Below are 13,767 nucleotides of genomic sequence, written 5' to 3' on the forward strand. Positions count from 1 at the left end.
AACATCGAGATATTAATAACTCAAAACATCCTCACCAGTCCAAGCTCTTATTGAAACTCAAATGCTAAAACGATTCTAAAATCAGTTTGCATATATTTACACAGTGAGGCTAAAATCACATGCATAATTCCTTTGACCCATTTCAGGATTCAGCTGAGACCGAACGCTCGGTGCATGATGGGAGAGATCGAAGACACAGCAGACGAACAGGATCAAGGTATGTTCCCTGAGTGCACTTGAACATAAGTCCTATAGTGTAAAAGCCTCTACAATGTTAGTAAATCACTCGCGTATGCAACTAAATTTTCATGCTAGGTGATTGAATAATGTCTATCATTAGCCACTGGATAATAAATTGTTTGATTTTTCACTCGGCAGTGTTTGAGTTAGAAGTTAAGGAAATGCTTAGCACTGATGTATCTTGAACACTGTCTAAATGCTTAAGAGTTTTGCTCTCTGTCTTTAAAGCGCACTTTTCCAATTCATCTCACTGTAAACTCGAATCACTCGTATGAACATACTGTAGTAATTGTTACATTAATGGGCTATAGTGCCTTTAATGTTAGTGCTCTCATAAATATGATTACTCGTGTTACATGTATATTTTTAAACATTTACACTTAATTTCTAATTTTTTTTTTTGGGGGGCAAAATGTGTATTTTAGTCAGAATTATTTCACTCCTAATCTGCACCTGTTTGACACGCTTGCGCCCACCGTTGCTCGTTCATTGAAGAGTGTAGTTTAGCAAGTCTCGCTTGTTGTCAGAATATGCAAAATGGAAATACTCACGGGACTTTCTAACATTTACAGATAAGGATATAAACGTTGTAGGTCTGAAACGATTCCTCGAGTTACTCGATTACAAAAATTCCTCGAGGCAAAAACTCTGCCTCGAAGCCTCGTTAAATTCCTATGTAAAATTTAATTCACTATACGCGGATCTATACTATAGCGCGTTATACATTTTGAATTTATTTGGCGTGATGGCGGAGAGTAAAGATGTCCATAAACGGCAGAGAATGTCTAAAGTTTGGATCATTACATACTTAAAAAGGAAGAAAGGAAGAGAACAAGGTGCAATGTGTCTACTGCGAAGTAGACCTGGCATACCACAACAGAAGGCTACGACTTCAATGATTCAGAATCTGAACCGAAAACATCCACTCCATGCTCTCACCAAGCGTCACTGAAACATTAACCTAATGGTGTGTTCACACCGAACGCGAATAGAGCGTCAAATACGCGTCTATCGCGTCTAGTTAGACGCTTAAACATTCGCTTGAGTTAAAATTTTTCAACGTGCGCGGAAGACGTTCGCGTCATTCGCTACGCCCGGCGGGAATGATGCTTCTATTCGCGTCTTTGCACTGACTTTGTATGTAATCTACTCGCGCAAATAATTAAATTTGCGTTCGGTGTGTGTGTGAGTGAGTGAAGGGGTTCACACACCGAACGCAAATTTAATTATTTGCGCGAGTAGATTACATGCAAAGTCGGTGCAAAAAAAATATCCGATTACTCGATTAATCGATCGATTAAGTGCTAGATTAATCGATCACAAAAAGAATCGATAGCTGCAGCCCTAAAACGTTGTGTGCTGAGGAAAACACGTGTCAGAGGCATTAATCATCACAGGGCTTAACGGGTCCAAAAATGTAAACAGACCCGGAGACTTCTGTTGTTTGATAGTTGGACCTTGACCCGACTGGACTCGATAGGCAAATTTTGTATCTTGAGTCAACTTACATAATAGTAACTTTGACTGGTTGCCATTTACACTATAATAATGATTGCTCATTCAGTGCCCCGGCCGCTGACGTCAGCATTACTTCTTTACGATCATCTCTGAGCCGATTCGGACCACAAGTGTTAGATTTAACAAGACGGTTCATTCATTATAGTATTAAAAAAAGTAGTGATGCACGATATATCGGCCGCCGATATAATATCGGCCGATATGGTCAATATTTTACACATCGGTATCGTTCCGATGTCAAAATAGGGCCGATGTGAACAGGCCGATAATCATTCCTGTGTATTTGATGTGTGTGTGTAGGCTTATGTGGGCCCGGCAGGGATGTTTGTTTTTGCAAGAGCGCATACATTACACACATAATGTGCTGAAGCAGGTGCTGGAGGCGTAAGTTATGACACTCTGCCTTGTTCTGACCGACCATCAAAGTATTGTCGCGCTGGAGTTATGGGGTTATGATGTAGCAATTAAATCACCTCAGACACACATGTAAGTTACATGTTTCACAGTGATTGCTTTTGTTAGATTACTAAATAATGGCATACTCTCGGGGGAAAATGATAAATGATCAAGGTAAGAATGACACACGACACGGGTGCATAAAAAAGATAATCTTTAAAATCCAGTAATAACTAGCGGTAGCCTTTAGCTAGCGATGCTACTTCACAAACTAGACACAAACACGTTTCGAGCGATAATCAACCACTTATCTAGTAACAAGTGCTGCATTAGAGCAGGCTTGTAGGATATCTTAATTCACAGCCCGTTAGGCTACATGTAGGCTACAACTGAAATAAAATGCTAGCTCTCGCCTGTCAATGACAGTCCACTGACTGAAAACTACGCGAGTTGGTCAGTTGGAGCCGCAACGACACACCCATTATACACCAGCAGCAGGAATGTAGTGATTTAAAGCCTACCTTTTGTTGAACCCTGGTTAAAATCCATGTCAAACAACCGACGAGAAAGCAAATCCATTACAATGCGGAACTACTAACTGTCAGATAACGTTACATTACTTTAGGGACACCTAATCTGTAGCCCTGCCTTAGCTCTGAAGCTCTGTGACTGTCTATGACGTCAATATTGCAATGCTGGAAGTGTGTGAGAGAGAGAGAGAGAGAGAGAGAGAGAGAGAGAGAGAGGCGCGGGCGCGATCGAACAGTGGAAACAAAAACATACTCCGTCATTTTGTTCATACAGGACATTCCAACTATATGCTCACTACTTCAACTTCTTGTTTATACATGTGAAGCCATTTTTATCATAGTGAGTCTAATAGAGTTAATATAGATTACATTTTAAGTGTTATCATAACATTGTGCTATAAAATAGAAGTTAAGGTCTTTTGCCTGAGTAGGACAGTACTGAACTTTAAAGTTTTGAACTGTTGTACAATGTTCACAGAATACAGTGACTTGGTCTCAAGTGAGTTAGATGTTTATTGAGAATACTCAGGGTTGGCTTATTCATAGTGTGAATTCAGGACACACTTGTATCCTTTATAAAAATGTATTTTTATTTATTTTTTCTTCTGAAAATCTGATGACATATTTTGCACACAGGTAAAAGTGCCCAAAATCAGTCATTTCTGAAAATAAATTACAAAAGTAAAAAAAAAAAGTGTTTTGGAAAATAGCTCTTTATTTGATAATCATAAAAATGTGTTTTCTATACAGAGATATCGACATCGGTAAATATCGGTATCGGCCATAAACAGCAATATTAATATCGGTTATCGGTATCGGGCACAATTTTCACATCGGTGCATCACTAAAAAAAGGGTGTAAGAAAGTGTCTTGCTCGAGACTGCGCATGCGTGTAAGCTGGAGCAACCTGAAATATAAGCTTTTTAGCGCAATTTAAGCATCACAGAAAACATTCATGTGACAGTTCATCTCAGATTCTGTTGCTGATTTGAAATGTTATTTAAATATGAGTGTGAGAAGCTGCAAGCAGTTTTTGAGATTTGATTTTGAAGTTTGTTTGCATTTAATGTTGCACACAATAGGAACAGGAAAACTCATGATCACTGTGCGCTTGCATTAGCTCCGCCCTCTCTGCTTCTGACGGCTGGGGTCGCTTGTTTTTTTTCCACCTTATTTCCTGGCTCACACTTTTCTCTCCACCTTATTTCCTGGCTCACACTTTTCTCTCATCCTAATTTTAAAAGTTACAAAACACACGCACATCGCTGACTGACTCTGATCACGGCCGGCTGTTCACAGATCGACTCGGGTGTTACACAATGTTAAACAGACTCGGGACCCGAAGTAATAGATTGGGACCTGACCCGATAAAGCACACTGCCACGTGGCTGACCATTTAAAATATCAGGTCCTCCATGTAGACCTCTATATCACACGCATCTGTCAAAGCACAACAGGGCAAGATGCTGTATTGGAGAATAGTGAATTGTGTTATTCACTATTGTAAAGCAATGTGATTGGCTGAAGTTTGCAGCGCATAGACTCGACTAATCGATAATCAAATTCGTTAACGATTATTTTCGTTATTGATTTTATCGATTAGTTGTTTCAGACCTAGTCTTAATGTAAAAAGCTGTGCTATTTTATGAAGATGAGCTGATTTGGTGGAATCATTCATATATACAAAATGTTTCAAATGTTGTGTCTCTCCAGGTCTCCACGGAGGCGATCGTCTTCACACTCACGCAGATCGCGGTCCGGTTCCCGCTCCCGCAGAGAGCGCTCGAGGTATCATCGCACACGCTCCCGATCCAGAGAGCGTCGAGGACACTCGCCGCAGCCACGCTCAGAGGAGAAGAGAGACCGGGAGAAAGAGCGAGAGCGGAGACTGAAAGGATTTCCGCCCATAAAGAAGGAAACTCTCAGCGGTGAGAACGCCACCATATGTTGTTTCTTACTACAGTGAAGTCTTGCTACAATCCTTGTAAACATGAAATAGATTATTAGCTATCTTTTTTGCGCTGATTGTAAATGTTTATTGTTATTGTTCTGATATGATGTTCAGTGTTTTCATTTGTTGGTTGCAGTCTGCAGTACTACATTATGGATCGGGCAGCTGGACAAAAAGACTCAACAGCAGGACATCATGAGTCTGATGGAGGAGTTCGGACAGATCGAGTCCATCAATGTATGTATAGATCCGTTAAAAAAATATTTATCACTGTTTCTTCAAAAATGTTAAGCATCACAACTGTTTTCAATATCGATAAAAACTTTTTTTGAGTACCAAATCAGCATATTAGAATGATTTCTGAAGGATCATGTGACTATATTTTAGGTAGTTTGAGGAGTTTAAACAGTAGCTCTGTGAGTGAGGCATGTTCCCAAAGCGAAGCCTGTTTCTAATAGTAGGCAACCACTCTGAGACTCTTCATTTTTTGGTACCTTCGCAGTCAGAAGTACTGGAAGCCTTGAAATGTAACTTTTTTTTTTCTCTCCAGGAAAATTAATGTTATATATTTTTGTCCAATAAGGTATTTTGTTTTAATTTTGAGGGAATTTAATGATACTATGCAATATTTATACAATTGCTATGAGCTATTTTTTTAATTAAAATTAATATATATATATATATATATATATATATATATATATATATATATATACACTTTTTTTCCTCAATAAATGCAATATTTAAAATCATTATTTTAAGTGAGAATAGTGCCATTTGGAGGTGTAAAAAATAAAAACTTGTGTAATGTCATGGTGTAACCATTTAGGTTTTGCATTTAGATATATATTTAGGCGTTCAAAAAGACTACTTTTTGAAAAGGTTTAGATATTTTTTTGTTAGTTTAGTATCAGATTTTGCATTCTGATTACAATAAAACAACATTTTGTTAGAAATGGAACTAATGAGAAGCTTTTTAGTTACTCAGTATTTGATTGATAATTAAAAAAAATCTAACAAATAAGGAATAGATAGTGATAATTCAAAACAAACTTTGCAATTGGGATTTTGTTCAATTTAATTCAATAAATTGTAATAAAACTTCAGAAAGGATTGGAAACCACAATTATGAACTAACAGCAAACAATAAACTAACATAACAGCGAACACAATCAATTCATTTTTGTGTGTGTGTGTGTGTGTGTGTGAGCAAGAGAGTGATAGAGACTCTTGTAAAATTTTTTTCATTTATTGATTTAATTTCACATTTTTTGTTGGAAAAAAAATCTTGCAGTATTACCAGTTAATTTCTGTCTGTGTGTGTGTTGTGTGGGTGATTTTTTGAAGAAGATTAACCTCTTCATTGCTGTGTGTTTTTTCATCATGGCTGATTTGGCATGGCAATATCAAGCTCTTCTAACTTAATTGCCACTTGAGGATCTTGATAAGATTCTTTTTTAACACTACTTCCTGAACTTGAATCACTGAACACAGCTTCTGTGCCAATTTCGGTGTCGTCCACATGCTCTAATAACGGTTGCTCGGGCAGCACAGAAACGGCTGATAAAAGATGAACTATATAAGAAATTGGTAGAGGTAGGCGTCTTCCCAGAACCGATATTAGAGCATGTGGTCGACACCGAAAATGGCACAGAAGCTGTGTTCAGTGATTCAAGTTCAGGAAGTAGTGTTAAAAAAGAATCTTATCAAGATCTTCAAGTAGAAATTAAGTTAGAAGAGCTTGATCTGGCATTAAGAAAGCAGAAGCACGAGAGACAGCTGCTTCGTCTGAGAGCTCTTGAAATTAAAGCTGACCTCGACATTCAGCTGCGTTATATAGGGTTATATAGTTAAATCGCTGGTTTTGGCTACAAATAAGGCAGTATCACATGTGAAGAAGGAAGTACCATAATGCATTGCACTTTGTGAATTATTGTATATGAGACTCATATAGGACTCTTATAAGGTTCCTTTTCAGTTAGGATGTAGTTGTCCATTTAGACAGCAAGGCTGCTTACTAGATTTTGGAACAGAGCCTTTATGGAAATAAAGCCTTTCCTCCACAATGGAAATTTTGCTTACAGGAATAGTCAAATGTAACTTGTGAGTCAAATGTTTAAAAAAAAAATTTGATTATCATTAGGGGTGTAACTAGGGTTGGCTCGATACCACAATTTTGGCTTCGGTATGATACCAGAACCTAATACCTCGGTATCGATACTAAATCGATACCACAGGTTAAAAAAAATAAAAAAAGTCTCAATTTAAGTGACACCTAAAAAACACTGCTTGAAACTTTCCACTACCAAAATGTGCAAAGAAAAGGTATCAAAATGTAAAAATTATAATAATAATTCAGTCAGGGAACATACAGTAGGTTAAATTTTGATTTTGACATGTAAACTATTAGCTGTCATGAATCAACAGAGAATTATCAACATTTCTTGCATTTATTCATCTTGGTTTGGTTTCTGTTTGGGTTCATATTAGTTTAATGCATTGCATAAAGTAATGTTAACATGCTAAAAATGTATTAGTATATTTAATTTGCTAGGTCATTTAATTACTGATTGATAATCTAATCTAAATCTGATCTAAATTAAATCAGTTGAATGATGGACTAACCTGTCGATCTCTGAACTCTTTGAACAAGTCAAGATGAGCAACGGATAAGTCAAGTGCTATAGGCAGATTTGATGTGTTGCCTCCCCGTTTGCAGACTGGTGCATTGAGATCTGTTTCTTTACTTTTCTCATTACTTTTGTTGGCAAAGTAATGCCTTATTTCACTCATACTGCTCTCTCTATTTATTAATTTCGGGCGTGTAGAAATTCGTTTGATCCATCGTGTTCCTCTGTTGTAGCCGTTTGCCGGTTTCGCGCGACCCGCGTCAGTTTAGGTAGCACACTGCCGCCTAGCGGTGAACTTCGAAACAACAGCGCATCAAATACCGAATTGAACAAAATTATGATATTGTACCGTTTGAAATATAATATATACCGGTATTTTTGCAGTACCGGTATACCGCGCATCCCTAGGTGTAACAATATATCGTGACACAATATATCGCAATGCAAAAATGCGAAATGCGTGGATAGTGACAATGTATGCTGGATAATTTACCCAAAATGAAAATTACTGTGTGAAAAATAAATTCAAGTTTACAGAGTTTTAAAGTCACTACTACATTAAACTACTAAATATGATTGTTGAATATAATGTATAATAATGCAATGGGGGAATATTTGTGGGTCCTCATAATGACAAATGTCTTGTTTTTGGTAGAAAGTGGCCTACATTATTTTAAATATATGAAGTCAGTGTCAGAGTGCAAGCATATTCGTCTAAAATAATTTTGTATTTTCAGCTTCAAAATCATGAACATTTTTTATTCTGTTGTCACCATTTCATTTACACCCCCAATGCAATACCAAATTTAGCATTTTAATCAATAGAACACTTTTTGTTAACCTTTTATCAAATGTTGTGGAGTATCGCAATAATATTGTATTGTGATATGTATCAAATCGTGACACAAGGGTATTGTTACACCCCTAATTATCATCATTATTTCCATTGCTTATGTGTGGTTACATTTTCTTAACATAATTTTTCAAATGTTTTTATTAAATATGCTGTCTTTGATCCTGTGCAGATGATTCCTCCCAGAGGTTGTGCCTACATTGTCATGGTGCACAGACAGGATGCCCACACAGCCCTGAACAAACTCAGCAGAGGAGCTGTTAAAGTCAACCAGAAATCCATTAAGGTACCGTGACCAACCTTTTCTTCCTGTCCACGGTGTTCTTGGCTTAAAATGCCTTGTCAGGTTATTATTACTAGTATGACTCTCTTGAATACATTTAGTGCATGCGTTTTTCCAAACTAGGAAATATGTCAGGTTTATTTAAGAGGCCGTATTATGCCCTTTTACAAAGTCTTGATTTTGTATTTGGGCTCAACTGTACTAGAATAGCTCATGCTTGAATGTTCAAAAAACAAAAGAAATATTTTTCCCATATTCTCCATTGTTGCAGCTCCTCTCTTCTCAGTCTGTCAGTAACGCTCTGTTTAGTTCCTGTCTCTGTGAAGCCCCTCCTTCTGAAAAGCACAATGAGCTCTGATTGGTCGGCTGAACCAGTGTGTTGTGATTGGTCAAGCACCTTGAGCATGTTTGGGAAATGTTTCGTCCCTTACCATTACCTCTAATTTCAACACTAGTGCTATTTTTCAATTAATTGTTTTTTAAAATGTTGTCAACTCGATATCGATTCTCAAAAGCCACGAATCGATTTTTTTCCATATTTATTTCCGCAAATATTAAACATAATATCTGATTGATGTTAATCTTATTACTAGTCTTGTCCACTAGATGTCATCTTATTTACCTTGCGTGATGTGGCGGTTACGCGTGAATTACTGCTACTTGAAAACAAAGATTACGAATCGGCTTTGGCCGTGACTCTGGAGGACTTTTCTGTGAGAAAAGAACAAAGAACGGCACTTAAGTCATTCTTAAAAATGGAAGATGTGTTCGGAGTTTTGCCGACCGGATACGACAAAAGTTTAATGACCGCGTTTAATGACTAAAAAGTTTTACTAGCTCCGCTAGTAGGAAAAGGCATGGGACTCACTCAGCCACAACCGTTCGTTGCTCTGGTTGGTTGTGGCGCTTTCCTATTGCGTGCAGAGGGAATTTGAAAGACAACCGTTTATCCCGCCCTTCGAATTGAGACATGCCAATGGTGAGTTCCCAGACCTAACATCTTGATGTGGGTCTGGCTTGCAAGGCTAGTTACAGCGGGGGACCTGCCTGTTATTCATTCAGTGCTGAACATGGCACCTTTCAGCGGGAAACAGATTCCAGTTGAAGGAACTGTCACTGTTGCGATCGGGCCGGTGCTGCATGGTCACGAAAGTTTATCATTTGCAGCGTTTTCAAGCCTTGTGTGTGCGCTGTGTGAGAAGTTTTGTGTGCGCAGCGCACACACAGCTGCCCGTCTCAGACAGCATGCAAATAATAAAATGTATTATTTCAGTCCTCCCTGCACTTAAACAGACAAATTCACACAAATTTATCTCAAAATGCGTCCCTTTCCGAGTATCCCAGTAAACCTAGTCGGTTATGGCTTAAGTAACCAGTAGTGAAAGAACTCGTGTATCATTATTGGATTTGTGCATTAGTCTTAAAGTGATCCTGCAGCAGTCTGTGTTTTAATGTTAATCAAACTACAAAAGACAAAGAGAAAATCACTCCCTGCTCTTCACTGAATACCTTTTTTGTGTTTTTTGATAAGGATTAACCTTTATTTAAATTGTACTGTTAATATTAAATGCAGTGTTATTTTACATTTGATTACTTAATTAAATTTCTGTACCTGAAAACTACTGTTAAAAAACTTTGAAAGCACTGATTATTTCATTTGTATCTTTGTTCTATTGTATTTATTTATTTGCTCTATTGCTTAAGTTTAATTATTGGTTCTTTTTTTTTATTAATGACTGTTTACTTGTCTTTAATAATCTTTGAAATTTATATTAGTTAGTAGTTTTTTGTGGTGGGGCCAGTGAAAATTGAATTGAGAATCGAACTGAGATTCCTTGCCCTATTCAACACACTACTAACTAACTCAAGCAGGCCCCACCCCTTTATTTTGCATATGCCTTGGCTGTGAATATAATAAATGAGTAATATTGTGCCGTGTTCATTCGTGGAAGAAAACTCAAGACTTCAATGGAGGTGTTTCAGGAAGTTCAGGAACAGTGGCACTGATATAGAGAATTATTCCCGCTGGAGGGACTTTGTGCTTTAAAACTATGCAGAGCTTTTTCGGGCTCAAACAGCAACATTACTCACTAAAGAAAGATAAACGTGGAGAAAAAAAAGCTCATTCATTTAAACAAAAGCTAGATTAGGAAACAATACCTAATTCTGAATGCTTGATTCTGGCATTCTGTGGCTGCATATATTTTGTATAATGACACTGATCTGTATAATTGACCGTTGCTTTAGAAATTGATTTCCTAGTACCTAGCTTTGCTAGTTGTATGTCTATTGCATCACTCTGCTCTCTTCTTCTCACATAATTAATTTATTGGGTAAGTAAGAAATACATTTTTCTAATGATTGTCATTTTACATGAATAGACTTCCAAACGCACAAGTCCATTCTTTAAATGCAACCATGCAATAGTCTTTGTGTTTGTTGTTAGATTACTTGCGTTACTTTGATTGTCCCAGATCTCATATTTGAATGTGTAGTAGCACACATGCTTGTTTTGAATCTGTGTGGGCAGTTGTTTGACTTGTTGTCCTTGATCAGATCGCATGGGCATTGAATAAGGGCATAAAGACGGACCTGAAGAAGTACTGGGACGTGGAGCGGGGCGTCACTTATGTCCCCTGGGAAAAAGTCAAACCTGATGGTATCCTGAATCTCCAAGAAGGAGGCATGCTTGACTCTGAAACACTCAAATCAGGTAAACGCCAACAAATGGCCTTTCTTTACATGTACAGCTTCTAGTACATAGTTTGTTTAAATTATTATCATTTTATTGCCTAATTTCAAAAGACATAACGTGAATGTATGTGACATTTGTTTTTAAAATGACTTTAATTTGATCTTTAGAGTGGAGAAGTGCTGTTTCCAAACTGGTTGTGCCAGTAAGAGAGGGACCTGAAGGAAAACAGGAAGATGGAGCTGCACTACCAGCGGTATCACAGGTAAAATATGAGGGGTTTCCTACTGAACTCCTCAAGGGCTTTAGGTGTCTCGTTCATATTTTCTGCTCTTGTTTTGTCACGTCTTCGGCATATAGTAGGCAAACAGTGTTTCTGTGTTATTTGCTTTGCACTGACGGTTTAATGGTGCATGGTTGCCATCATATCTGGCAAATGAAGAGCCATAGAGCTCAAAATAAAGCAAGGTTAGTGTCATGACTGTCTAGTTTTCTTTCCGTGCTTCAGCAACATCGCTTTCAATGACAGTTTTTGTCAAAACACGATCAGTGTCCCACTACTGTACTATAGTAGAGCTGATTTTGCATAAATGTGTTTCTGTATTGAGCCATTCAATGATGGTTGACGTTGCAAATACTACCCTTTAATTATGTCATGTGTTTTAGAGTGAGCATGTTGCTTTTTAAGAAACTTTTGAAGACTTCACTCTAGGGCTGCCCCCAATAGTCAACGAGTAGAGGCTTGGTCGACTACATATTATTTAGTTGGTTAGTCGCAGAAAAAAAAAACTTCCACTGGAATTGAAGTCACGCAGTGACAGATTGTTAACACTGCTGGTCCTTTCGGTAATATGTCGGGCAGAAAATCCAAAGTGAGGGAACATTTTGAGAGGGTAAAGAAGCAAACGTTCGCCTATCATTAAACAATCTCAAACATGACTTATTTAAAACATGTATGTAATAGTCTAACTTAGCCACACATGGTCGCTCGTTCTAACATTAACGTGTGCTATTATTAGGCGCGTATCCAAGTGTTTGTGCAGAGTGTGGAAGATAAATTCGAAATGCATCTTCTCAAAGGCAAAACACGTAACTTCCTTTCCGAAAAAAGTGTACGAACTTGTTCCCTTTTCTCATAATATGAAGAAAAATAGTGACACAGTCAGGTATTTGCTATATATTTTATTTATCCGTTTTTATATGTTGTGTATTTATTTGGCTTGTGTTCTGACATGAGTTTTCATTCGATGTTGAGGCTACTTGTTCGTCGGCCTGATATTTCTCTTATACGCGTGTCAGTTTGATCTTCATTTTTTTGTTTATGATTTTTCTTTGTCCTTCATAAAAGTATTTAATATAAGATAAGGGTGTTATTATTACAGGTTATTTATTTTGTTTGCGTTCTAATATGAGAAAAGTTCATACTATGTTTGCCGATGTTGGTGCGGCAAGATTTATGCATGTGCTTAATTTTTATTTTAAATGCCAGACTAATCGACTAATGGCTTAAATGAATGACTTACTGTCGACTAGATAAATCTTTAGTCGGGGGCAGTCCTACTTTGTACTAGGAGTTAGAGCTGCACGATTAATCGTTAAACGTGGTCTTGATTCAAACTCGCACACGATCTTATTCCTAAATAACAATGATTCAGCTATGTCTATTAAACATTTGTCAAGTACGATCACAGCGATTCAAATCTGTGTCTGTGATGCTGCTGAGCCAGAGAGCAGTTATTATGGATATGTATGAAGAAGATTCACAACAGTTACTTTTCCACCACATAGTTTGATTGTTTCTGTTATGATAATTTAAATTCACAGAAGTAATGGGATCAAAGTTTATAGTTCTGAAATAAACACTACTGTCTATGTTAGCAATCAAAATAGATGTTTTTGAAAGCAACTTGACACTTAAAATATTTTGCACCAGTACGTGGTGACAAGTGACTTTTAGTGAATTTGTCATGGATACATTCATTCAAACCGTTTTGTTTTTTATATTCGTTCAAATGAACTAAATATTTTTTAATTAGAATACAGCAATTAACATTTTGTCAGAACCTCTAAATGCCATGTTTTTTTGTTTAGTTGTCTATTGAGAATTGTGATATTTATTGTGATTCGCGATTTAGCCACAATCGTGCAGCTCTACTAGGAGTGTAACGGTACACATAAATGATGGTTTGGTATGTACATTGGTTTTGATGTCATGGTTTGGTATGGTTTCAGTACAGCGGGGAGAAAAAACAAAACAGTGGTTTACTGAACAAACTATGCCTGTTCTTTAAAAAAAAAAAAAGTATGTCAATATTGCTGGAACCGACAGCAACATATAAGGTTTATGTTGCTGTTGTAATTGGAGGAAGAGATTTGAATTGCTTAGACATTTGGATGAGAACTATTTCTTATCTGCTCTGCCTATGACGTGTTTATTGAACGAATAAACGATCCTGGTACTCACACATTTTGAAGTCTGCAATGATAAACCTAGACTTGCTCGCTGTCCGAATAATCCTTAATATGAAATGGAAATACTTGTTTGGATTTGTAACATTTACAGGTAAGTATACAACCGTAAGATGTAAATTGTGTGCTGAGGAAAAACGCATCATTAATGCAAATCACTGGAAGTACTTAATATAAAGAATAACAAATTTAGATCGTGCACGTA

The 13,767-nt window shown here is 37.2% G+C and overlaps 1 protein-coding gene across 4 annotated transcripts in view; it reads left to right on the forward strand.

The window, feature by feature from the left end:
* scaf4b (SR-related CTD-associated factor 4b) overlaps positions 1 to 13,767 on the forward strand; it is a 38,134-nt gene that overhangs the window by 4,170 nt on the left and 20,197 nt on the right. For all 4 annotated transcript variants that reach the window (XM_077207005.1, XM_077207007.1, XM_077207008.1 and 1 more), the window contains 6 exons: positions 147 to 217; positions 4,398 to 4,612; positions 4,772 to 4,872; positions 8,291 to 8,404; positions 10,958 to 11,114; positions 11,264 to 11,358. In XM_077207005.1, coding sequence (XP_077063120.1) covers positions 147 to 217; positions 4,398 to 4,612; positions 4,772 to 4,872; positions 8,291 to 8,404; positions 10,958 to 11,114; positions 11,264 to 11,358 — 753 coding nt within the window. The remainder of the gene's footprint in view (positions 1 to 146; positions 218 to 4,397; positions 4,613 to 4,771; positions 4,873 to 8,290; positions 8,405 to 10,957; positions 11,115 to 11,263; positions 11,359 to 13,767) is intronic.

The sequence above is a fragment of the Siphateles boraxobius genome, unplaced genomic scaffold (genome assembly GCF_051911475.1).
Source record: "Siphateles boraxobius isolate OS27281-9 unplaced genomic scaffold, OSU_SipBor_1 6, whole genome shotgun sequence".
In the NCBI taxonomy this organism is placed as follows: Eukaryota; Metazoa; Chordata; class Actinopteri; order Cypriniformes; family Leuciscidae; genus Siphateles; species Siphateles boraxobius.